A 22,811-nucleotide genomic window follows, 5' to 3' on the forward strand; every position below is an offset into this window, starting at 1 on the left:
TTCGGGTCCTACAGGAGGCCAGGAAGCCAACTACCAGGAAATCATATTTGCCCAAATAGAAAAGATTTTCTGCTTGGTGACTCTGTTAAAACAAGTTCCTCTAGTTCTCTGTATTTGTATCATCTGCTACATGCCGGGTTGGCATATTCTTCAGTTAGAGCTCACCTGCCAACAGTTTCTGCTCATCTGCCCTTGGCTCCTCCTGTGGCCTGTAGATTTGAGGTCAAGCAATTTCTTAAGTGCATCCTTCAAATCAGGCCTTCCAGGAAGTTAATCCCACCTACCCTGTTACCTCAGTTTTGTTCTTGAAAGGGTGACTATGGCTTCTTTTGAGCCTACTTGCTTCGTCTTTCTTATAGCTTTGTACTTGGAAGACTGTTCTTCTTTTGCCCCTCACTTAAGTGTGTCTGAGCTTCAGGCTCTCATGGCTGTTCCTCCTTTTTTAGGTTTTCACAGAGACAGAGTCTGTCTTCGTACTAATCCTTCTTTTATGCCCAAGATAGTTGATTAATTTTCCTTTAATAAATCTATTCATCTTCCTTTTTTCCTTCTCCACAGCAAGCGAGGCAGTTCTTCACACCTTGGATTTGCATAGACAGCTCGGATATTATTTGGATAAAACTAAGGTTGTTCACAAATCTGAGCAGCGTTTTGTTTCCTTTCACCCCTTGTCTTTGGGTTTGGCTGTTTGTAAGCAAACCATCTCTTCCTGGATTTCTAAGGCCATTTCGTTTAGTTATTCTTTTCATGGTAAATGTCTCCTTGTCATTAAAGACTGTTTCTGCCAGGGATGTTGCCTCCTCTAGTGTTTTTTTTCATGGAGCTGGATACCATTTCCATCCTTGAGCCTGCTTCTTGGTCTTCTGTTCATACCTTCACTAAGCATTACAAATTGGATATTATTTTCAGGGCTATAATGCATGGGTTTTTTTGGAGGGCTCTGAAGTGTCTTCCTCCTCCCAGGTTTCCTCTTGAGGTTTTGTACTCTCCCTTCAGTTATGAATATGCAGCAGTGATATGGAAGGACATAGTACAGCTGTGTAAAATCTTTCCATAACTGTAGATGTCCTTCTCTTCACTGTTGCAGTGATGTTCGTGTTTCACTGTTGCAGTCATTACATTTGGGTAATCCTGCTGGCAGGTTGCCCTCAGCCGACCTGAATTCCAAAGTCTTGGGTCCTGCGTCGGCCACTGTCACCCCTTCCCTGACGTGAGGTCATCAGGGGTATAAAAGAAGCAGCCAACGCCATTTTCTTTAGTCTTTCTTGCCGCGCGGTGCCCGAAGCAGAAGCAGTTTGCAAGTGCCGGTCGGCCGACTCCTGAGATTTTCGTGTTCGAGTTTCAGATCCGAAGTCTCCAATAAAGCTAAGTACCCTGTTGGGGAAACTTTTTTCTTGCTCCAGACCGATGTCAGAAAAAGTTAATAATTGTATTTCTTGTGGGAAGCAAATACCTCATAAGGATTTTCATTCTTACTGTAGTCCTTGCCTAGGCCTTGATCACAATGTATCTGGTTGTCTGTTTTGTGCCAGATTTAACCAACGCACTATTAAGCGTCAGTATGATTTTGCTTTAAACTGTTTTGGACGCCGGTTTAATTATCCAGAAAAGTCGTCGGATAGCCATCCGACTACTGGAGTTTACAAAAAATGCAAAGAAAAGGAAAGAGATAGACAACCGAGGCCCAAAACCGACGACGAAGCTTCTCCTAAGCCAGTCGCCGGTCCTCAGTGAGGCGCGTTCACAGCCCCTGACGCCCGCTACTTTAGAGTCGTAGGCCGCTACCAAGTCCCACGTGGAGTCAGCCATGCCACTGGAAACTCAAGGTATTGGAGCCTCGGATATTATCCCTTCAGATGGGTCCAGAGCCGCTGAGCAGGCACCGGCTTCTGAGGGTGTATTCAGACCTAAACATCTTTACATCAAACTGACTACAGCTTCAAAGGCAAAGACTAAAGCACCTTCCAAAGCAAAGAAACAAACTCAAGAGCCACGTAGTCAGGCCTCTATGCCCAAAAAACAGATGCTCAAAATGGCCCGAAGACTTGATTACCTTATTCAGAGGTTCCCATCCCCCTTCTGATAAGAGGCCTAGGCAAGAGACTGACTATGAATCTTCAGATCAGGTTTCCATTTCTTCTGATTCCTCTTCTGATCAGGAATATTCTCTTCCCCCCTATAAGGATTCTGATGCTGAAGAATTTATACCTTCAGCTTCTCCTATAGAGGACTATTCTTTTGGGGAAACCTTACATACCATGAGGGAGCATTTCCACTGGGAGAGCCAATATTTTTCAGAATCTAAAAAGAGGCTCAGGGACTTCCTTTTACTACCTCAGCACAAGCCACTAGACATCCCACCTATGTTAAACATTGTAGATGATGTGTTTTCGGAGTCTAGTCTTACCCCTGACTCCTTACCTCCAGCCCCTGTTAAGCATGACAGATATTACAGGGTTCCTGACTCTCATAAATTCCTGTATAAAAACCCTGCTGCAGACCCAGAAACTATTTCTCAGGGTCCCAAAGGAGTTAAGGCTTCCTCTGCAAAAAACACTACCCCCTCCGACAGAGATTCAAGGGCATTGGATAGATGGGGAAAAAAAGTTTACACATCTGCTACCTTGCCTATAAGGGCCTTAAACTGTCAGTTTCATATGCTCAAATATCCGCAACATGTCATGGCATTGCTTAAACAGAAAATGTTAAATGCAGTATTTATTGCATGCAGCTGAACAAGTTGGAAGGCATACTTTGCAATGTGGTTTTGATTCTTTAGAGGCCTCCTGCAGGGCCGCAGTTACAGGTTCTGTAATTAGGAGGCATGCTTGCTTAAAGGAACAAAATCTGCCTGATCATGTTAAAGTTAAATTATTAGATGCACCTTTGCAGCAAGATACTTGGTTTGATGCTAAGGCAGAAGAGGTGTTAAAGAGAATGGATGACAAGGCTAAATCTATGCAAACGGTCAAAGATTTTTACAAGTACAGCCACCTAGGTTTAGTAGACACTGGTCAACAAATAATTTGCCCTTTCCTGTGTCAGACAGACCTCAAAGGGGCAGATTCAGACGCCCTAGAGGTAGACCCCAGGCACAAGGTTCATACCGATGAAAGCAATGGGGGGCTTCTACCACCAAAGTTGGAGAAGACAAATCACAGCCATACAGGGAACAGTCCAAATGACTTCTCCCTGCCTGTACCAAGCACTTATCTCCTGGCAGCACCCTTAAGGGGAAAATTAGCACTTTTTATCAAAATTGGCACATTATAACCCAGGACAAGTGGGTCCTAAATATTGTGTCACAAGGCTACAAGTTCCATTTCCATACCCTGCCAAAGGCAAACGGCTGGCCAGATCTGCCAAAAAAATCAGTGGGCAGAGGCACAAAAACAAGTCTCATCCCTCATGGACATGGGGGCCATTCAACCAGTACCAGAGCAAGAGCAGGGACAAGGATTTTACTCAACACTGTTCTTGGTACCCAGAAAGGACAAGGCCTGGAGGCCAATACTGGACCTATCTATTTTGAACACATTCCTGGATGTACCAAAATTCAAGATGTTGACCTTGCAGCAGCTTCTGCCCATGCTGGGCAAGAACGCTTGGCTTGTGACTTTAGACCTAAAAGAGGCATACCTGCATGTCCCAGTCGGACAAATATGCAGAAGATACCTCAGATTCAAGGCTGGCTCAATGCATTACCAATTCTTTGCACTGCCCTTTGGCTTATCTACTGCGCCCAGGGTCTTTACAAAGTGCCTGGCACCAGTAATTGCATTCTGCAGACAAAGAGGAATACAAATATATCCTTACTTGGCAGACTGTCTAATTCAAGCAGAGAGCAAGAACATTCTTTTACAGCATCTGGCGTTTGTGAAAAGACTTCTAACATGCCTAGGGTACACAGACAACGAAAAGAAATCAAAACTAGTACCCTCTCTAGAGATAATATTCCTGGGTACAAGCTTAAATACAACTGCCCAGATGGCTTATTTCACGCCAGACAAAGGCAACTAACTACCTATTTCAAAATGTTGGCAGCAAAGGCCCAGTTATCTGCAAGAAAAATTCTGCAAGCTTTGGGCTTCATGGCATCCTGCATCCTACTAATTCCATATGCAAGACTGCATATGAGGAAACGTCAATGGTACCTAAAAAGTGTTTGGACTTAACATTGCCACAGCCTGGAAACTATGATTACTCTCATTCCCTGCCTGCAACAGGAGTTTCGATGGTGGGCAAAGACTTGTCACCAAAACAACGGACAGCCATTCACATTACCCCCAGCCAGGCAGACACTAACAACGGATGCATCAGATTATGCCTGGGGGCCCACATGGCAGGAAGATGCATTCAAGGCACATGGACCTTAAATCAAATGCATCTACATATCAATCAAAAAGAGATGCTAGCAGTTCAAAATGCCCTGACGGCCTTCAAGGACCTACTTCATCCAGGACAACTACTGATAAAGACAGACAACACCACGGTCATGTGGTATATAAACAAGCAGGGGGGCACACATTCTCACCCCCTTTGCAGACTAGCCATGACTTTATGGGACACAGCATTGACTTACTAAGTACATCTGCAGGCACAATTCCTGCCAGGAAGGAAAAATACTCTGGCAGACGAACTAAGCAGAAACCTCATGGATCCCCACGAGTGGCATCTGGATCCACAAGTCGTCAGCATGATAACAAGGAAATGGGGATGCCCGGACATAGATCTGTTTGCCTTCCCTCACAACTACCAACTAAAAAGATTCTGCACAAGGATTTATCACAGACAAGCATGGAAAGTGGACGCCCTATCTTTCAGCTGGAAAAACCTATCGGTATATGCATTTCCCCCTCTGCCTCTCCTCCCCTAGGTACTCCTAAAGGTCAGACAGGAGAAGCCAAAGATGATACTGATTGCCCCAGACTGGCCCCGCCAGTACTGGTATCCAATATTAAGGAGCTTGTCTCAATGCCCAGCTTGGACCTTACCTCAAATACCTCATCTACTGTCCCAGCAAAACAGTCAGATCCTGCACAGCCAACTCAGAACTTTAAACCTGACAGCATGGCGAATAATGTAGTCATACAAAACACACCTCTCAGTAAAGCTGTGATGGATGTCATTTTGGAAGCCAGAAGGCCTAGTGCTAGAAAATCTTATGCTGGAAAATGGAAGAGATTCTGTGCTTAGAACCAGGCACAAGGAACTGATAAAGCTGTGCCAAATATCCCTCAGATTTTGCAATACTTAACTGAGATGCTGGACAAAGGCCTATCTTTTTCATCTATTAAAATTCATGTCTCTGCCATTTCGGCTCATTACAATGTAGAGCCACCAATCTTTTCTCATCCCTTATTAAAGCAGTACCTCAGAGGAGCCAAAAATGTAAGACCTCCAAGGAGATCACTAATGCCGGCATGGGACCTCAACTATGTCTTGGAAAAACTCACCCTGCCTCCTTTTGAGCCAGCTGCTACTGCTGATATAAAGTTTTTATCTTGGAAAACAGCTCTGCTCCTAGGAATAACTTCTGCAAGACGAGTTTCAGAGCTACAGGCACTCCTGGCTGTGGAACCTTTTATCATTTTTTATCCAGACAGGGTCTCTCTGAGAACAAACCCAACATTTTTTCCTAAGGTGGTGTCCAGTGTGGCTCTCAACCAAACTATTCACCTGCCAACCTTTTATCCAAATCCTCAGAACAAGGGGGAGAGAATTTTGCATTCTTTGGATGTACACAGATAGCTTAGATTCTACTTGGACAGAACCAAAGTTTTCAGAAAGACAGAGCAGTTACTAGTGACATATGCAATTACTAGTGACATATGCTGCAGGATCACAAGGAAAGGCGATCTCAAAGCAGACTATTTCAAAGTGGATAGGCCACTGGATTTGTATCTGCTATGTACACCATGGCAAGCCAGTACCTAAGGGCATTAGGCCACTTCAGCAACCTTTCTCAGGGGAGTACCTACCAAGGACATTGTAGAGGCTGCTACTTGGAGTTCAGTGCACACCTTTACAAAGCACTATCATCTGCCATTCTACTCTAAATCCAGGGCAGGCTTTGCCACTGCAGTTCTGCAGGGCCTCATAGAGACACTCCTAATGCTGTTTAGCTCCAGCCTCCCAACCTTAGTTTTGGGACTCTACCCAAATTTAATGACTGCAACAGTGAAACACAAAGAACATAGTACAGTTGTGTACACTTACCATAAATGTAGATGTTCAAGTGTATTCACTGTTGCAGTCCGGGTTACCCATCCACCATCCCTTTTTTTCTTCTGATGGAACCTATCTTTCCTTCTCTGATTTATACAACCTATGTGGTGTATTTGCTTCTAGATGAAGGTAAATTTTATATTGGTGCATGTAATTATACATATATTAATTTTGGCAACCCTTTTAGGGGGCACCTGACATCTGGGGCAAGAAAAACTAAAGAAAATGGTGTTGGCTGCTTCTTTTATACCCCTGATGACCTGACGTCAGGGAAGGGGCGACAGCAGCCGACGCAGGACCCAAGACTTTGGAATTCAGGCCGGTTGAGGGCAACCTGCCAGCAGGATTACCCAAATGTAATGACTGCAACAGTGAATACACTTGAATATCTACATTTATGGTAAGTGTACACAACTGTACATTCACTTCCTCCCTCCTACCCCCTCTGCTGTATAGCCCATTCTTTCTTGCCCTCCTGCCTGAGAGGCTCTACTTCCTTTTCTCCTTCTGGATGTGCATGTTCTTCCTTGTCCTTAGAGACATTCTTTTTCTCCTGACGCTTTTTCAGTTCTAAGTGTGTGCATCCATACATCACCTTTATGCCCTGCAACTTGTGCGGGGAGCGTATTTGTGACATACTGTACCTGTAAGTACTAAAGGCTTTGTTATACTGACTGGACGTTGGACTATCCTTGGCAGGAGATCCATTCAGTTAATGAATACTGCAACAGTAAAGAGAGGGACATCTACTGTTATGGTAAGATTTTACACAATTGTACTTTCTGTTTCATGGTGGCTGTTATGTTCACCTACAGAATGTCGGAGTTGTATGCTGCTGTTTTCAGAGAAACTGAGCATTTGACAAGTAATATATTTGATTTATGACTAACCCATGTGTCCTTCTAAAAGTGGTTTTGGAGCTGTTCTAGCATTATATTCAGATCCTTGTTTTCTTTCCAGGGACAGAAATTAGGAGAAGGTGGGACTCTTCATACCTGTGATATGCATCACCAACTCTGGCTTTACCTGAACAGGCTGTATAACTTCAGGAAGATGATCTGTTAGGTATGCACTAAGAAGGCTGTAGGTGTAGCTAATCAAAACATATTCAGAGTGTTAATTTCATCCTTAGCTGCCATCAGACGCTAAAAATCCCTTCAGTTGATTTAATCAAAGGTCACTTTACCAGAGGGTTGGCTACTTTCATACCTGGTTTAAGAGTGTGGCCTTTGCCAACATCTGTGCCATAACTGCTTGATCATTTGTTCATAGTGTCTCCAAGCTATATGTGGACTGAGATTTCAGGATTTTGATCTCGTTTGTCACCTAGGTGATTCTGGGATATGAACTTTTTTTTCTGTAGGTATTTTTGTTTATTTTCATCTGCCTGTTGACCATCCAGCCTTCCCCATCAGAGACTTAATTAAGCCCATTCATTCCCTAGTGATGGGGAATGTCCAGATCCATTTGAGTGAGAGCTATCTAGAAAGGACATTATTCAGACCGACATTGAGGACTATGTGCTCTTGCTGACAGCATAGCAATAAGAACATTTTTGTGTAGGTTCCTATCCCTGCACCTGAGCAGGGAAGGAAGGCAGGCTACCTGCATCATTACTGCAGCTCACACTGCCTTCCACTTGGAGAGCACACTCTTGCGTACTAATTTAATGAGGGCTTCCACCAGGCAGTGGCTTGATAAAGCTGCCAATCAGCCCCCAGGATACCCACTTCAGTGCTACTCTTCCCTTACGTTCCCCCATGATGGCATGTCCATCCTTCTCTTAGTGCCATGAACCACTCAAGCTGCTAATCAAACTCTGGTTGCCAGGACCTTAGTCTGGGTCACTTTTGCTGGCTTTCTGAACTTTGCATTCTGAGCCCTCTTTTTTAGGCCAGACTGGATTCTGTCTTTCTGAGAGACTGATACTACTTGGGATTTTGTCACTGAAATCAGAGGACTGGTGTAATACTATACTTGGGATTTTGTCACTGAGATCAGAGGGCTGGTCTAATAATATACAGCAGCGATATGGATATTCATCATTCTGTTTTTTTCCAAGTGGAGCACCAGCTATGGATACTTATTTTCCACCCACTTCAATGGAAGGATGGCCCTAAAACCTTTGGCAAATTTATAACGTTTCCATATTTCACTTTGTCACGCTTTCTCGTTTCATTGTGGGGGGGGGGGGTCAGAACTGGGAAGTATTGGGATGGAAGTACTCTCTCATGGTGTACACTGTTGGGTTTAATGCAAAATATCTTTGAGTGCAGGAGATAAGGAAGGCCAGAGAAGGGCCTTAAGGAGGAAATTCTATCTGTCATTCACCAAGATAATCCTTCTGTAAGAGCAGCTATTATGGTGAGAACTGTTATACCTGGTGCATTTTTATATATGATATATGATCGTTCTGAAACATGCAACAGCTCACTACCTATTGTCTGTTTTCCCCCCCCAAGAAACACCTGTTCACAGTGGTTCTTCATCTCCCATCACTTTAACACCAAGTAAAGATGGCAGCTCGGTATTTGCTGGTTTCGAAGGTAGAAGAAACAATGAACTAAATGAGGTAAGAATGTTTCTGGTAATGCATCCCTTGTCATTTATTTCTGTAACTGCTTAGTTGCTCTATCTAAGCAAATACGTTTGTGTGTGTGTGTTTAAAACTGTCATTCATGTTCACAGTTTTTAGTTTCTTGAGCGCTGTAAAGCAGAATTAGTCCTGTGGAAGTATACTTTATTAGATGCATCTTACGTTGGAGTAGGTAATTTACACTGAAAGCAAATGTTCTGGGATCTGGCCCAGTAATTTTGCTGGGACAAGCTCTTCTGCATTGACACACTTCAAAATCACATAACAGTGGGGATAAGTTAAAACTGATTTTTCCCCATTTCAGTGATTTCATAGCATCTTCACCCAATAGAACAGGATTTCAGTGTTATTTCCCATATGAAAAAACACTTTTGTGGAAGTGTTCTTTGAAATATTAAGGGACTAGAATACTTCCACACACATACGTGGACACTGTGTTGTGTGTATGTATATGTAAACACAGTCGCAAACACTTGGTGTATATAAGCATTGTATTACATTGATATGCACATGATCAAAGTCTACTTTCTGCATTGTATCAGTGTAGGAGCTGGGAACAATATTAGGCAGGCAAACAAAAGGACCATAACATGCTTAAGCATATGAGAGTTATGTTCCCACGCTTGCACAGTACATCAGTGCTGTTGAAAAGAAGCAGTGGAGAAAACCATCTCCATTCCTGTCTTTTTCATTATCGTTGTTGAAGATTAACAACATTAAAAAGAGACTCTCCGTTACTGTTTTATGTGGAAAAGAGTAAAACTATGAAGCAAAATTCTGGACATTCTCCGAAGATCCATACAGTTGAGAGGTACAAGAGTCTGCTGAGATTTCATGAAGGAGAGCACAAAAATAGAAGGAAATCAATTATGTTTTTGTTTTTTGAGAATGTACCTCATTTTTCTTCTGTTTTGCACTGTCCCCTCTATAGCATATTCCAATAGAAAAATATGCCTGTCCTGTGGTACTTAGCGGTTGGACGTTTTTCTTTTGGTATATGCTCGATTTACAACAGGCACATTATTTGGGATGTCCAATCAGCATGCTCTTTTTTGAATAACAATGACCAGTCATTGTATAATTAGTTTTATACTCCTTTAAATACACTCTAAAGTTCATGCTGCCCTTTTCAGGCACGTAATTGTGCTTATCTCCTAAATCAAGCTAGGCTGTATATGACAGTCCTGGGTAAATTTGCATCTACCCATTCAGTCATCAAGAATAATCTTAAAGTTATTCATAGTAGTACTTTCACCTGTAATGGTAACTTATTCTATAGGCTGGAAATATGTTGAGTTAAGAACCCCTCTGACTGCCTCTAGTGAGTCTTGTCTATTTGTTGTAGATTTAGATCACTAGTGCAGGCGTTTGAAGAGCCACTAGTTTTGCAAAGAAAGAGAAGGTCAAATAGAAACAGATCTTTCATGACTCAAAAGGTAATACATGTCACCTCAGAGCAGCCTGTATGCTATTGAGTATGTGATTTGTTCCAGTTTATCATCATAGTTGAAAGGTTTAAGTCCTTTGACTTTCTTGGTAAGGTTCAGTAATATGCTTCAGTTTTTACATACCAAAGGGGGCATTGTATTCAATGATGGGTCAGATAAGGGAACAGTAAAGTAGCAGGACAATCTCTTTGAATCTTGAAGACATTACCTTGGAAATCAAATGGGACAGATAGAAGCATTTCCTGATTATGTCAGAAAATGATGGTCAAGTGAGAAAGAATTGTTCTCAGAAGTACCTAGGTCTCTTATGAATGTGCCTGTCTGAAGAGGAGTACAGTTTAAAACATACAAGGTAAGAAAAACTTTTTTACTGAATGTACTTTTTTGTCAAATGTGTGCATATTCCAGCCCTTGCTGAAGCTGTTTATCCTCTTTTTCACTGATGACAATCCCCAGTCACCAGCAACACTTGATCAGCCACACTTCTGGGATAACATGAGAGGGACCTGCATTGATTCCTGTGGTACCCCACTAGTTAAATTTCACATTCAGAGAGGGTACTAGCAATTTTCATAACATGTAATCCGGTGGATAGCATAGGGGTTTAAGCTAAGTTTGTCTAATTTTTTTTTAAACAAAACCAACATGGGGGGATGGTTTTAGGAGCCTTGGTCAGATCGCGATGAGACATGTGCACTGAATGACCATTCTCCACAACCTCTGAAACCTTTCCAAAGAAGCTTACTAGGTTTGGGAGACAAGACCTACATTTCGCAAAACCAAACTGATGGGGATCTAGATCAGTTAAGTTGTCTGTGTCTGCATAAATGAGATCTGCTATGATACATTCTTTGGCTTTGCATAGAAGACTGGTAAGTCTGATACATCTGTAGTTACCTGGACTTGTAATGGGGCTGCCCTTTTGAAGGGCAGTCACAGTGGTTTCTCTCTAGACTGTATGCACAAAACCCTGTGAATAGGCTGAGGTTGAACAGTTATTCCCAGTGAATAGTATGATGAATGTAGTATAGTTGTTTTAGGAGCCTACCATCATTCTAGAATTTCAAGTACTTTCATTGTTGCAGCCCATGCCCTCTCACCCACACCATCCCCTCTCTTATCCTTCTTTGGTGTCGTGGAGTTTGGGCTGGTAAACTTCATTACTTTGCTCTCCAACATCCATCTCAACTTTTTATCCCGACCCTCTTCCTCCTCCTTGATCCCACGTAATTCCTGGGGAGTGAAAACGGGGGGTCTTGTTAATGGGCCTTCTGGATAAGGGGTATTCTCCCCTCTTTTTCTTTGCTACACCAATGCTATGACACCTGGGGGAAAGCATCTTGTACAGCCAGGCTGAGAGAGATCTGAAGGTGGCTTTGGCCAGTGCCCTTCTTGTACAGCTGTCATCCTTGGGTCTGAGTAGAAGGGAGTCTGGGGCCAGTAGGGTAACCTATAGCTTTGGAAGTCTGGCTGGATGCAGGCTGCCTGTAGAAATGATTTCCCTTTGATTAAAACAGCAAATATAAATGTACTATGATATCCACAGTTTTTGCATGTTCCTAAAACAGCTGTATTTCATTGTTTTGTTTTAATTTATATATGGTGATGAGAATAGTTTGACTAGACATGAGCTCCTTTTCAGAGGACACCTGGGAAAAAAAGCTTCACAGTATAATGAAGTGTACAAAAAAATCTTCATATTACAATAGTTAACAAATACAGACAGGAAAACCTATTTGAGGTATGTGCAATAGGTTGTCATTTACAGTTAGCTGTAAAGCACAACTTATCAGAATCTTAATACAATTTAGAAGTTAAATAAAGACATGGACATGTTGAGGCATTGTAGTATATCAGTGGGGTTGATAAGAGATGGGGGATGGAGGAAACAGAGAGGAAAATGTAGGCAAGAGTATGGGAGACAAAGTTTTCTCTATTTTAAGAGATATGGTTGTAGTAACTTGGAGCAGAAGGTGCATAATAAGAGGGATTCATAAAATGTGGTATAAGTAATTATCCAGGATTTGAACAGTGGCAGAGCCATGATAGTTTTAGATGGTCATTGTGACTTGATGTGAAATTTTGGGGCTTTGCTTTGGGGGGGGGGGGGTTATACAAGATAGTTGGAGTAAGGTATATTGCCTGCTGTGTTGAGATATAGTTGTGGCAAGTAGATTTTTGTCTTTATATTACAAGTTCTGTTTGGTTTACAATGTTGGATCATATTTTGTATGGCTTATATATTATGTTGCGTACCACACAGAGCTAGGAGAGATGGAGATGAAGGGAGTTAAGTCCACTTTAGTGGTTTAAGGGCTTTGCAATAGTCAGTTTGGTAATGTATATTTGCAGCAAATTTTGGATTTTGTTGTAGTATTGTTCAGGTTGACTTTTTTTTGTTGTACTGGCAGGCTATTGAAAGTTTGTGAAGCATATAACTGTGTTGGGAGCAAATAGGATTTACCTAATGTTACGTTAGATTTATCTGTTAGGAACTGTTTGGATCTGGACAAGTGACCAATTTTTGGTAAATCTTTTTGACGGGTAAAAGATAAAATTTTCTGTTCTCTTATAGTTTTGTGTGTAGCATTAGGTCAGTTTTAATATTTGCTGACTGTATGATAAGCTGGTCTTTTCTATGAAAATATGATTTATGAATGAAGAGCAGTTTTTTTGTGTTAAGTAGCAGCTGTGAGTTAGCTAGTTAGCCAGGATTCTCTACCTGAGTGATTCTTTTGTGAGTTCTTGTCTGTTTAGGATATGGTATAGCAGAATAAAGTAGAGTTGTCTGAGTTGTATGCATATAGTATTACTGTTGCATGTTTGGCGGTTGAATGTAAATTGTTTTTAGAGATATTAAACAGAGGTGACCCAAGTATTGATCCCTGAGGTACATAAACTGTGACAGGTAGGAAGGTTCGATGAGCACTCACTTTGTCAGTTCTCTCTCTGGTATCTGTTAGAGGAGTAGTTGTGAAACTATGACATGGAGGAGTGAGGTAGGTAAAGGGAGGAAGGTTTTTGAAGTGGAACATAATTAGAGATGAAGTTAAATGCTTTTGGCAAGTGTCGAAATAAAGAGAAAACCAGATTGCCAGAGTTTCTGTTCATTAAAAAAAAAACAACTCCAGCTGATGGTGATAAAAATCAAAATAAACTAAAAAAAAAAAAAAAAAAATCACTAAAAAGCAAAGAAAAAAACAAAAAGGGTTTAATGTAACTATACATCTGAAGCAGTTAACTTCATTTGTGCAGCAACCTTTGGGAATCGGATCCAACCTCGAATCCGAGCCGGCAGTTTTCAGCAACTTTAGATCCGAGCTCCAAGCTCCTCCCCCTACCCATAATCCCCTGCCAACCCTGACTGACCCCAGATCTAGTTTGCTGCGGTTTCGTTCAGCAGCTTGATCCAGAGTCTCCTGGCGTTCTTGTTCTCTTTGTGAGGAAAAAATTTAACTTCTTTAACTTTTCTTTAACTTTTTCTTTAATCTTGGTGTGAGAGTGTATCTAGCCCCCTTTTTAGTCTAAACTCTCTTAGTTTATTTTATTCTAGTTATCCTTCCCCTACCTTCATGGTTCCGTCAGTGTTGTGTGTGTGTGAGTTACTTTCTTGAGTATGTCTGAGGCCCCAAAGATAATGTTTTCTAAGTGCACCGAGTGTGGCCATAAGCTGTCCCCAGCGGATGGCCACACTCGATGTATTATGCCTTGGGGTTGAACACCTGTCCTCTGGTTGTACCATTTGTGCAGCGTTCAACCCCAGGGCACTTAAGGACCGGAGGTCTAAGCTGATTCTGGCGGGTCTTCTGCCCCCGGATTCGGCTTCTACCTCCGGTCCTTCCGTGGCTCCCGCAGCTGCCACTCCTGCTTCCCTCCCCCCGGCCGGGACTCAACCTCCCACCTTAGGCTCGGAGGAGAGGGAGGCTAGGAAAGAAAGGAAGAGGGAGAAGCACCACAAGCGGTGGGCCGAGGCCTCCGCTTCGGCCCCCCCGGCTAAGCGGTCTTCTCCCTCCAGGTCTTCTGGTTCTCCTCCTTCTCAGATCCGGTCCCCGTGCTTTTCACCGGGTCCTGTGGAGGAAGGAGACCCGATCTCCTTCGAGGTCATCGAGGCGACACTCCCGCCCTGCCTCGGTGGCCTCGTCGAGATCTATGAGAAGTCTCACAGATGCAGACTTGGACCGGATGATGACAAGATTCCTCCAGGCCCAACTGCAGGTGGGAGTGCTCCTGCCTCCCCCCCACTCTGGGGGGAGCTCGACCCCCTTCTTTGCCCCGATAGCTCCTTCTCCGTCCCGTTTCCCGGGTTCGGAGTCTTCGGAGCCGTGCAGCCTTGGAGCCGGGGGTGTGTCGGCGCCGATAGTCTCTGGTACTTTGGAGCCGACACTTCCCTCGAGTCTGTCGGGTCCATTTTCTTCGGATCCGAGCTCTCGGAGCCAAGGGCTTAGCTTCGGATCCGGCGGTATCAGTATGCCTTTGGCTCCGTCTGGGTCGGAGCATGCCGGTCCGTCAAATCCGATCGCTTCAGCCCCGATCCGTCCGTCGGATCTGAGGGAGAGTCTGCTTTCGGATCCCAGAGAGAGCAGCTCTCCCTCAGCATTCGACGTGGTGGAGAGGGTTCTGTCGAGGGATTCCAGGCCCCCGAACTTTCCCACGGCTCCACCCTGCACTCCTTCTCAGTTGGTCCCGGCTTCCATCACCCGGCCCCAGGGACAGCCTGCTTTGACGTCCCAGGTAGTTCCAGTGGAACAAGACGTTGCTGGTGAGACCTTCTCGGACAGCCCCCCCCGAGGAGGTCCCTCACAAGCGAAGGTGCAAGAGGAGGCACCTGGACTCCCCCAAGTCCTTGACTGAGGACACGGATTTGGAGGAAGGGGAAGGCTCCCCAAGATCACCCCCTGAAGATGTCTCATTTGGTGACATCATGGAAATGCTCAGAATAAAGGGGGGGGTGGTCTGCCCCAAAGCCTACCTCGGATGAATCCGTGTTCCTGGAGGCGTTTGAAGCAGGCCCGTCTACCTCTTGGGTGTCCCCACCGGCTGACCCCCTGGTAGACTTGATCACTACCAGGGCGTGGAAAGAGCCGGACACTGTGGAGCCAGTCCCCAAGCGCCCGGACAGGATCCTTAGCCCACCCTCTGACACGTCCCACTGGAGTAAGGGTCCCCCTGTAGATGCCATGTTGGTGGCGGCGGCCACCAAGAGGGAACTTGTTCAGGAGAGTCCCTCGGTTCATCCCCCGAGCAAGGAGTCTCGGTCGATCGACCACCTAGGGAAGCGGGTGTTTAGTTCAGCGACCTTCTCTGTGAGGGCGCTGAACTACATGGCACACGTGCTCCGACTGCAGCGGGACCTTATCAAAGTGTACGCTGCGTCGCCCCCCCGAGTCCATGTCGGCGGAGGACAAACAATTGCACTCCACCCGGATGGCCACGCTATGATCCATATCTAACACCTCTATGTGGCTTCTGTCTCATGCCATGGAAGGAGCCGCTAGAGCCAGCAGAGCAGGCCTCGTTATGAGACGTCAGGCCTGGCTCCGACACTGTGATTTCGCGGAACCCTTTAAGGCGTCATTCGCTAATGCCCCTTTTGATGGTTCTGCCCTCTTCAGCAAAACCGTGCGAGATACCTTGGTCCAGAGCGAAAAGGACGGGAAGTCGTTGTCTGCCGTCAGAGTCTGCTTCTCTGCTCCCCAGAGGTCCTTCTCTAAGAACCAAAAGGGACAGAAGAAGATGTTGTTCCGGAAGTCGCAACAGTCCCATCCTGCTCCGGACTCCCAGCCCTTCCGCAGCAGAGGAGGGCAGGGTGGACACTGCCCTAGAGGCAGAGGGGGCCCACGAAACTTTGGATCCAGAGAACCCTTCTCGGACCAACCCACGCAACACCCCTGAGGGGTTGCCCGACTGCTCCACTCTGAAGGCAGTCGGGGGGCGTTTCTCGAAGCACCCAGCAGCTTGGGAGTCCATTACGACAGACCGCTGGGTGCTTCTCATCATATCCAGAGGATACCAAATTCGCTTTTCTCGTTATCCACGCAGCCCCAGATACCTCCCCAATGTCCCACTCGAGCAGAGGGAGGCCGCAGCAATGGAAATCCAACATTTGCTGGAAAAAAGAGCCATCCAACACGTCCCCCCAGAAAAGTGCGGGACTGGGTTTTACTCCAGGTTCTTCTTGGTGCTAAAAAAGACGGGGGACTTAAGACCGATTCTCGACCTCTCTTCCCTGAACCTGTCAGTAACCAAAGAGAAGTTCTGCATGGTCACTCTTCAGTCCATTCTTCCCCTTTTGTGGGAGAACGATTGGATGTGCTCTATAGACCTCAAGGATGCATACTACCACATTCTGATGGACAGGCGATCCAGGAGGTTCCTCCGCTTCCGGCTGGGAGCCAGTCATTTCCAATTCAGGGTCCTCCCCTTTGGTCTCACCTCAGCCCCCAGGGTGTTCACCAAGGTGTTAGCAGTGATAGCGGCCCACCTGAGGCTCCAGGGAATTCAGGTCTTCCCGTACCTGGATGACTGGCTCCTGACTGCCCTGACAAGGCATCTACTCTGTGCAGCCAGAAACTATTTCCTTCGTCTAGCTCCCCGGCTGGGGATCACTATCAACATAGAGAAGTCGTCTCTTACTCCGACTCAGACTATAGACTTCATAGGGGCCAGATTGGACACAAACAAGCTCCTAGCTTTCTTGACCACAGACCGGCTACTATCCCTGAGGCTACATGTGCAGGCCATTCTACAATCTCCAGCTCCCATGGCGGAATTGGTCCTGAGGGCTCTTGGCTCGATGGCGGCAGTGATCAACCTATTGCCAATGGCACGTTTGAACATGAGGGTCTTACAATGGACCCTCCAGGTCCAGCGGTCTCTTCTTCACTACCCTCTGAGCCATCCCGTTCCCCTCAGCAGGGCCTGCAAGAGGGCCCTCCTATGGCGGCTCCAATCTCCGGACATTCAGCAAGGACGCCCCTTTTCTGTGACCCCTCCACTAGCCACGGTGACCACGGACGCCTCTTGCCTCGGGTGGGGGGGGCATTGTTCGGGCAGGACAGTCCAAGGCACGTGGGACCTCACGGAGACCTCACTGCATATCAACATCCTAGAGATGAGGGCAGTGCTGTTAGCGTTGCAAGCACTTCAGGACCTTCTTCCTGTAGGAACGATTGCGATTCAGACGGACAACATGTCGGTTGTCTGGTACATCAACAAACAAGGGGGAACCAGGTCTTACCCACTCTGTCGAGAGGCCATGAGGGTGTGAGAATGGGCGATCGCCACCAACCGCTTTCTCATAGCAATGCACATTCCGGGATGGTCTAACATCCTAGCGGGCAAACTAAGTCGCACCATCCTGTTACCATACGAGTGGTCTCTGAATCCCGAGATAGCGAATCGGATCTTCGCCAAATGGGGTCAACCCTGTTGCGATCTCTTTGCCTCTCCCTCGAACGCAAAATGTTACGATTACTTCGCTCTCATTTCCCCCTCTGGGGAACCCCCGAGAGACGCTCTGGTGCATGCTTGGCCTCCCGGTCTTCTTTATGCTTACCCTCCTCTTCCTCTAATGCTGAGGTTTCTTCAGAAAGCCAGTTGGTTAGGGAGCAGGATAATCCTCATTGCCCCGTTTTGGCCTCGTCAAACCTGGTTCCCTTACCTTTGGTCTCATCTGGTGAATCCTCCTTGGATTCTGGATCCCCATCCGGATCTAATATCCCACCCCCTAGATCTCCCAGTCCCGAACCTGGACAACCTCAAGCTCACAGCTTGGCTGCTCCAGTTCCACTCATAGCTAGGACTCCCGGTATCTCTTCCCCAGTTAAAACCATTCTAGTAGCTGCGCACAAGCCTTCTACCAGAAAGATCTATAGCAGCAAATGGAAACGTTTCTCCATTTGGGCGGAATGCAAAAATTTGGATCCTTTTACAGCTCCTCTGCCCGCTGTATTGGATTTTCTGTCAGGACTGTTTCATCAGGGAGCTAGTTCCTCCACAGTCAAGGTCCAACTAGCAACTACCTCTCATTATCACGTTGGAAATGAATTGGGCCCTTTGATCACCACAAAATTATGTAAGACCTTTTTGAAGGGCACCTTTCTGCTCAGACCCCCAGTGAAGGATGTAGTCCCTCCTTGGGATTTAACGCTGGTGCTTCAGGCCTTGACAGCTCCCCCATTTGAGCCTGCAGCTTCCATAGATCTTAAATTCTTATCATGGAAAACGGCCTTTCTTGTCGCTATCACCTCGGCTCGAAGGGTCTCTGAACTACAGGCCCTTTGTGTAAAACCCCCATATTTGACCTTTCACAAGGATAGAGTTTACCTCAGGACCAATCCCTCCTTTCTCCCCAAGGTTGCCTCTGAGTCAAATATTAACTAGTCCATCAACTTGCCGGTCTTTTTTCCTAACTACCATAACAAAGGGGAATACAAATTACACTCATTGGATGTGCATAGACAACTTCGCTTCTACATCCACAGGACATCTGGTCATAGGAAATCCGACCAGTTGTTCGTCTCCTTTGCCAAATTTAACTTGGGTAAATCTGTGTCTAAAGTCACACTCTCTAGATGGATTTCACAGTGTATCCTTTTAGCTTACAAAAGTTCGGGCAGGCCCGCACCTCAGGGAGTCCATGCCCACTCTACTCGATCTATGTCTACCTCTGCGGCTTTTAGAGCTAGAGTTTCTTTGGATGATATTTTCTCAGCAGCCACTTGGGCTTCATCTCATACCTTTATCAATCACTACAAATTGGACATTATCTCCAGAGGGAGAGCATCCTTTGGCTCTGCAGTGCTCCGGAACATCCTTCCATGAAGGCCGCCCAAGATTCAGGTAGCTGGGGACTCTGTCCCAAAGGTTGCTGCACAAATGAAGTTAACTACTTCAGATTAAGAAGTTATGTACTCACCATAACGTTCCATCTGAGTAGGTAAACTTAATTTGTCAGCAACCGTCCCTCCCTCCTGCCCCCTCACTTGCGAATGTTCTCATACCCAGGTCCATGGGTTTTACCCACTTATCTTGGGATTAATCATTGCTAGCAGTTTCTGCTGTTGGGTAAACATGATCTGGGGTCAATCAGGGTTGGCAGAGGATTATGGGTAGGGGGAGGAGCTTGGAGCTCGGATCTAAAGCTGTTGAAAACTGCCGGCTCGGATCCGAGGTCGGATCTGATTCCCAAAGGTTGTTGACAAATGAAGTTTACCTACTCAGATGGAACGTTATGGTGAGTACATAACTTCTTATTTTTTCCCCTTTCTTCCAAGATGGACTTCATCAGAATCAATTAAAATACTAAAACATGAACTATATAAAGCCAAGAATGTCCAATGAACATCACCACACAATTAAATAATCAACTAAACATATAAAAGCTCAACAAATGCTATTATTTAGAAAGCTTTAATCTTTTGTCTTTTAAAAAACACTATTAATGACACCATTTAAACCAGGTAACTTGCCTACTCCAAGTTTAAGTTGCCACAACGTTTATTTTTTGTTCTAATTTATTTTTGAAGTCTTTCCCTTCTTCTGCCCAAAGGAATAGCCTCTAGGATAGTAAAAAGAGAAATTTCTTAAATTTGAAACAATCTTGAAAATGTTTGTACTGGGCATTAGTTTCTTTTTTAGTTTTAATTGCATAAAGATGTTCATTAATAGTTGTTTCTAAACTTCTGCTAGTCATGTCTATATAAAAAGCCCTATAACCTAAACATTTACTAGCATAAACTCCCCCCTTAGACTTGCAAGTGAAGACCCCATCAGTAGGCAATGCACAGTCAATATGATCCAAAATCAAGAAAGGTCCCTCTAAAATATATCTACACACAGAGCAACCCTCTCATTTATACATGCCTCTCTCTCTCTCTCTCTCTCTCTCTCTGTCTGTATTAAAGGGACATTTAGCCATCTTTGTACTGTCATTTTTCTAATAACGTCTTCAAATTTAAATTATTCTTGTATGTAAATCTAGGACCAGAACCGGTAAAAGAAATAAGTTCAGAATTACCTTCTAATATTTTCCAGTTATCTATAATAATATTTTTAATACTAAGGCTGTCAACTGACATAAACAGCAACTAATAGCAAAAATATCAAGGTGTCCACAAGATCTAACTAAAGGTTTTAATAAAATAGGAGGATAATAATTTTCTCTTTTATCCATGACTTCCTTAGCTTTAACCATAAAAGGTTAAAATCATAGCCCCTATTTAAAAATAATAATGCAATAAAAGATACCTCTTTCTCAAACTCATCACATTCTGTCATTAATCTTGAAGCCCTAATAAAATGTCTTTAAGGTATGTTATTTTTCATACCATAATTTTCATAAAATGAGGGTGGTTGCTATTAAATGTTTAGGTTGTAGTGCTTTTTACATAGGCATGACTACCAGAAGTTTAGAAACAAGAATTAAAGAACATTTTTATGCAATTAAAACTAAAAAAGAAACTAATGCCCTGTATAAACATTCTCAAGATTGTCCCAAATTTAAGAAATTTCTCTTTACTGTCCTAGTAGCTATTCATTTAGACAGAAGAGGAGGAGACTTCAAAATTAGAACAAAAAGAACTGTTGTAGCAACTTAAACTTGTAGCAGACAAGTTACCTGGTTTAAATTGTGTCATTAATATTAAGGATTTTTAAAAGACAAAAGATTAAAGCTTTCTAAGTAATAGTGTTTGTTGACCTTTTATATGTTTAACTGATTAATTATTTAATTGTGTGGTGATTTTCAGTGGACATTCTTGCCTTTATGTAGTTCATGTTTGTGTTTTAATTGATTCTGATGAAGTCCTTCTGGGACGAAAGTGGAAAATAAAATGTTCTTACACTAAACCCTTTTTGTTTTTTCTTCACTTTTTAGTGCTTTTTGATGTTTTTTGGTTTATTTTGATTTTTACCATCATCAGTTGGAGTTATTATTTTAGTGCGAATTTGATACTGTTCCACTGATGTCATGCTCTAATAGCGAAGAATTGTTGGATTTAACTATCCATCCAGCACCGAATAGTGGCGGTAATGAAATGTTGTTGACTTTGCTTAAAATTATTGCAGAGATGCAGAAATCGCTTACCATGTTGGTGAAGAAATGTCAGTTCACTCCTAATTTGAGAAGTAATTCTTTCAGTTCCGAGGAAGATGACAGAATGGTAATTTTCAACCCTCATGGCTCTGAGATACAAGGTGGTGAGAATATTGATACAACGTTACAGGTTTATACAGTTATGTTCAAATGATGTTGGATACGTCTGGAGCATTTTTCCCCAGGCCTCCGCTGAAAATTGGCTTCATTCCAAGTTGGACTTTCCTGGTAAACAAATGTTAAATAAAATAATGATGATCCATTCTCTGGTACTGCTCTTCCTTGTGAAGTTGCTGGTGAAAGTGAAGTCAAACAAGTGATGTTCATCGTGCATACAGCTGCAGTAATCACAGATGGGTTTTCTGCCGTCAGGCGGTCCCTCGGTCGGCCGAATTCCAAAGTCTTGATCCGGCGTCGGTTGTCGTCGCTTTCTCTTCTGACGTCAGTGAGGCCAGAGTATATAAGACACAGCCGATGCCATGTTCTCCAGTCTTTTTTGCCGCGCGGTGCCCGAAGCAGAAGCAGTTCGCAAGTGCCGGTCGGCCAGCTCCTGAATTACGAAAATTTTGGAAACCGAAGTCTTCATTAAAGCTAAGTACCCCGTTGGGGAAACTTTTCTTGCCTCAGACCGATGTCAGAAAAAGTTAATAATTGTATTTCTTGTGGGAAGCAAATACCGCATAAGGATTTCCATTCCCTCTGCATACCTTGTTTAGGCCCAGACCACGACGTCTCGGGCTGTCGCTTTTGCGCTACCTTCAATAAACGCACTATTAAGCGTCGGGCGGAGTTCGCCCAACACTATTTTGGTAAAGCTTTTGATTATAAAATATCATCGGACACTCTGACTACCGTTTTGTCCAAAAAACGCAAAGAAAAGGACCGACACGCGAGGCCCGCAGTCCCCGCCGACACCACGCCAAAACAGGCTACACGTGGTCCGGTTCTCAGCGAGATGCCTTTGCAGTCCCTGACTACCGACGACACTCCTTTGGCGGTGTCCTCTGTACCCGAGACCGCTGGGACCTCGGCCCTTTCCCAGACTACAACCACCGAAGCCTTTGCTAATGTTGAGCCTACTAATGTGGACAGGTCCACCTCCACCCATGGTGTCTTTAGACCCTCATCTTCTTTTTCTATTAAGGCCTTTACTAAATCCAAAGCAGCCAGGCACCCCAAGAGGCCTGTTGCACAGGGCCCATCTCCATGTCCCATGCCTAAAAAACAGATGCTTAAAATGGCTGAGGATTTAATTACTCTTATCAGAGGTTCTCAACCCCCTCCAGACAAGAGACCCAGAGTGGAGGAAGATTCTCCCTCTTCTGATCAGGGATCCATTTTATCAGAACATTCTAATGCAGAGGAACACTCTTACTCCCCTTTTGAGGATTCGGATGCAGAACAGTCCATCCCATCTGTATCTCCTCCTGAGGATTTTTCCTTT

At 44.4% G+C, this 22,811-nt stretch overlaps 1 protein-coding gene across 7 annotated transcripts in view; it reads left to right on the forward strand.

Annotated features, from left to right (window-relative positions):
* MSL3 (MSL complex subunit 3) overlaps positions 1-22,811 on the forward strand; it is a 1,154,348-nt gene that overhangs the window by 647,958 nt on the left and 483,579 nt on the right. For all 7 annotated transcript variants that reach the window (XM_044072547.1, XM_044072546.1, XM_044072551.1 and 4 more), the window contains one exon: positions 8,691-8,800. In XM_044072547.1, coding sequence (XP_043928482.1) covers positions 8,691-8,800 — 110 coding nt within the window. The remainder of the gene's footprint in view (positions 1-8,690; positions 8,801-22,811) is intronic.

This window comes from Protopterus annectens, chromosome 5.part0 (genome assembly GCF_019279795.1).
Source record: "Protopterus annectens isolate FY-2018-M chromosome 5.part0, PAN1.0, whole genome shotgun sequence".
Lineage (NCBI taxonomy): Eukaryota > Metazoa > Chordata > Ceratodontiformes > Protopteridae > Protopterus > Protopterus annectens.